This window comes from Leptodactylus fuscus, chromosome 6, assembly GCF_031893055.1.
Source record: "Leptodactylus fuscus isolate aLepFus1 chromosome 6, aLepFus1.hap2, whole genome shotgun sequence".
In the NCBI taxonomy this organism is placed as follows: Eukaryota; Metazoa; Chordata; class Amphibia; order Anura; family Leptodactylidae; genus Leptodactylus; species Leptodactylus fuscus.
The window spans coordinates 123,377,284-123,380,168 of NC_134270.1; the positions used below are offsets into that span (position 1 = coordinate 123,377,284).

Here is a 2,885-nt window from a genome sequence, read left to right on the forward strand (position 1 = left end):
ATGACCCACGGTATCAGCCATTCATCTTCCAAATCCCTCAAGGGTCACTGTCATACTGGTGTTCACTATTCTAAAGCATCCAGTCATAACTCTTCACTCCATCATGGGGGAAGCCATAAGGTCCATCACAGAAGCTCTTCTGCTTCTCATCATGGCGGCCACTGCAAAATGCCAATGGTCCATGTAAACTCATTTTCTGCACATTCTTCTTCTGGTCATGGACATAATGCTGTACATGGCAGGCAAAATCATGGAATGCATCATGGATGGAAAAACACTGGTCTTTTCAGCATTAATGAGAAGGAAACCTTACAACAACTCAACCAGCGACTGTCTTCCTACCTAGAGAGGGTTCGTTCTCTGGAGCAGGAAAATGCCCTTTTGGAGAGGAAGATATGTGAGTGGTATGCCAACAATGCTCCCAGTTCATTGCCTGACTCCAGCCAATACTTCAGAACCATCCAGGAGCTCCAGAATATGGTAATGAACTCTTATAATGCAAGCAAGTTATACTTTTAGGTAGACTATAAAAACAATACTGTACTCTAATATTTGACATGTTCTGACATCTTTATAGACAACAGTGAAGATTCTTTTCTATATTGACTTTGGGTTCCATTTATCATTTTATAGCATGTTGGGTTAGATATTTTCTGAGCATTGGTGTATACAGTGTATATACATTATTATATATGACTATTGACAAGCTGTGTAATTCCTCAACTTCACTGGCATGTTCGCAGCGCTTGACTGTTATATACTTGACCTAGATATTTTCGACCTCAATGGAGAATGCAAGACTTGAGCGTCAGATAGACGATGCCCAGCAGACAGCCAATGACCTGAGAACAAGGTATGTAGATAACTAATGAACCATAACTTTATAAAACTTCATAAGCTGATGTTGAATACCATCTCATGACCGATGTATACTCCTGTGTACCTACTATGTACAGTGGCATCATTTTAAAATCTCTATGGACTAGAGAGGAACATAAAGGTTCAGGAAGGTTAGAGATCCCTTCAACATTTCAGTTTATTGATTGAATTTTCTTGACTAAACAACATATATTGCTTATATGGTTAATTCCATGGTTCACTTGTTGGTTCCTTCTTTATCACGTTTGACTACTCAGGTACCAAATGGAGGTAAACCTGAGGAACAGTTTTGAATCCAATATTGGTGATCTGAGTAGAGCCTTAGGTGACATGAACATGGCTGGTGAAGAACTGGGAAGACAAGTCCAGGGTCTTCAAGAAGAACTTTTCCAGATGAAGAACAATCATTCAAGTGTAAGTCTTCATTATGGTGGTCCGGTTGGTGGACATCACAGCGCTATGGAAGTCAAAGTTCTATTTATTCTAAGAAAAATGTAGGTGTGGACATTACATAAGAATATTCTATTATTTTATGTTATTTTTTTATATATAGGAAGTGAATTTCCTACAACAACAGCTTGGTGCCAGAGTGAACATAGAAATGAACGCTGCCCCATCCATTGACTTGAATCAAGTGCTGGATGAAATCAGAGATGAGTATGAAAACCTAATGGACCGGAACCTGATGGAAGTCGAGAATATGTTCTTAACAAGGGTAATAGAAAACTGTTCATGTTTTATATTCAGTTTTTATATTCAATTTCCTCTACACCAGGTGTTGCATACATATTATGGCCATAGATAAATGATATGCATTCATCTGCTCAATAATAGAAATAAGTCAATTAAATTCTCTTCACTGCCAATGCAGGGGTCACACACATATTATTGTCACAGCGAAATGATCTGCTCAAGAGCAGAAATAAAGTTTTATGGACCGGTATTAATAGAGAAAATGTATGTTTTATTTTTGTCTCTGCCAGTGTATAGTATACTCATGAGCACTACCTTAAGGCTGGGTCTCCATGTTGTGGAAACCCAGCTTTTTGTATTACAGATTTTGTTGCATTTGTTTTGTGCCAAAGCCAAGAATGGCTACCAAAGGAATAGTTGATATATAGGAAATTTTATGTAACATAAAAATGTATGAATATTACAGCATACACTAGACTGTATTTTTCAGCTCTCTGCTTCTTCTGTGCCTGTAGAGTGCAGAATTAAACCAGGAAGTTTCTTCTGGTGCCCGACAACTAGAATCAAATAGTAATGAGATCATCGACCTGAAACGTTCTGTGAAAACCCTGGAGATCGAGCTGCAGAGTCAGCTGAGTCTGGTAGGAAAACAGGCTAAACATCTTCTTCACCTCCTTACCATTTATGGATTTTTTAGAATTTTTGATTTGCAAAGTCCATAACCACACTTCTACCTAGTATGTGCCATTCATAATCCTGGCGCCTTCTAATGTGTCCAAGTGCAGCTACTACTTCTGTACCCCCTTTCTCTATGCCCCTGATAAGACTAAGATTTCAATACAGCTTGATCATTTCTAATCCCTGTACCTCAATATCATGTCTCTTTAGAATAATGCTTTGGAGTCCACCTTGGCAGAAACAGAGGCTACATTCGGCGCTCAGCTTGCCCAACTTCAATGCATGATTAATAACATTGAAGCTCAACTGGCTCAAATCCGAGCTGATCTAGAACGGCAGAACTATCAGTACCAACTTCTAATGGACCAGAAGAATCACTTGGAAATGGAGATTTCCACTTACAAGCATCTTCTAGACGGGCATGACATTCAGTGAGTATGTCATACAATATTGGAATTCAGTAAGAGCCTAATAACTAAAAAAATCATACTAGACTGAAATACAGTGCCAGACACAGACCCACTTGTATGGACATCACCACTGTTTCACTTACTGTGGTATAGGAACCTCTGCCTGTTTGTTCTTACAGTTAGTGGAAGACCAAGGGTTGAGGCTTCCACTGGTCATTTATTTTT

General features: G+C 38.9%; 1 protein-coding gene across 1 annotated transcript; it reads left to right on the forward strand.

The window, feature by feature from the left end:
• Window positions 1-2,685, forward strand: LOC142209379 (keratin, type I cuticular Ha5-like). The gene is made up of 6 exons (XM_075278353.1): window positions 1-480; window positions 771-853; window positions 1,137-1,293; window positions 1,433-1,594; window positions 2,088-2,213; window positions 2,461-2,685. Exons 1-6 carry the CDS (start codon window positions 1-3, stop codon window positions 2,683-2,685), a joined length of 1,233 nt encoding a protein of 410 aa, XP_075134454.1.
• The last annotated feature ends 200 nt before the right edge of the window (window positions 2,686-2,885 follow it).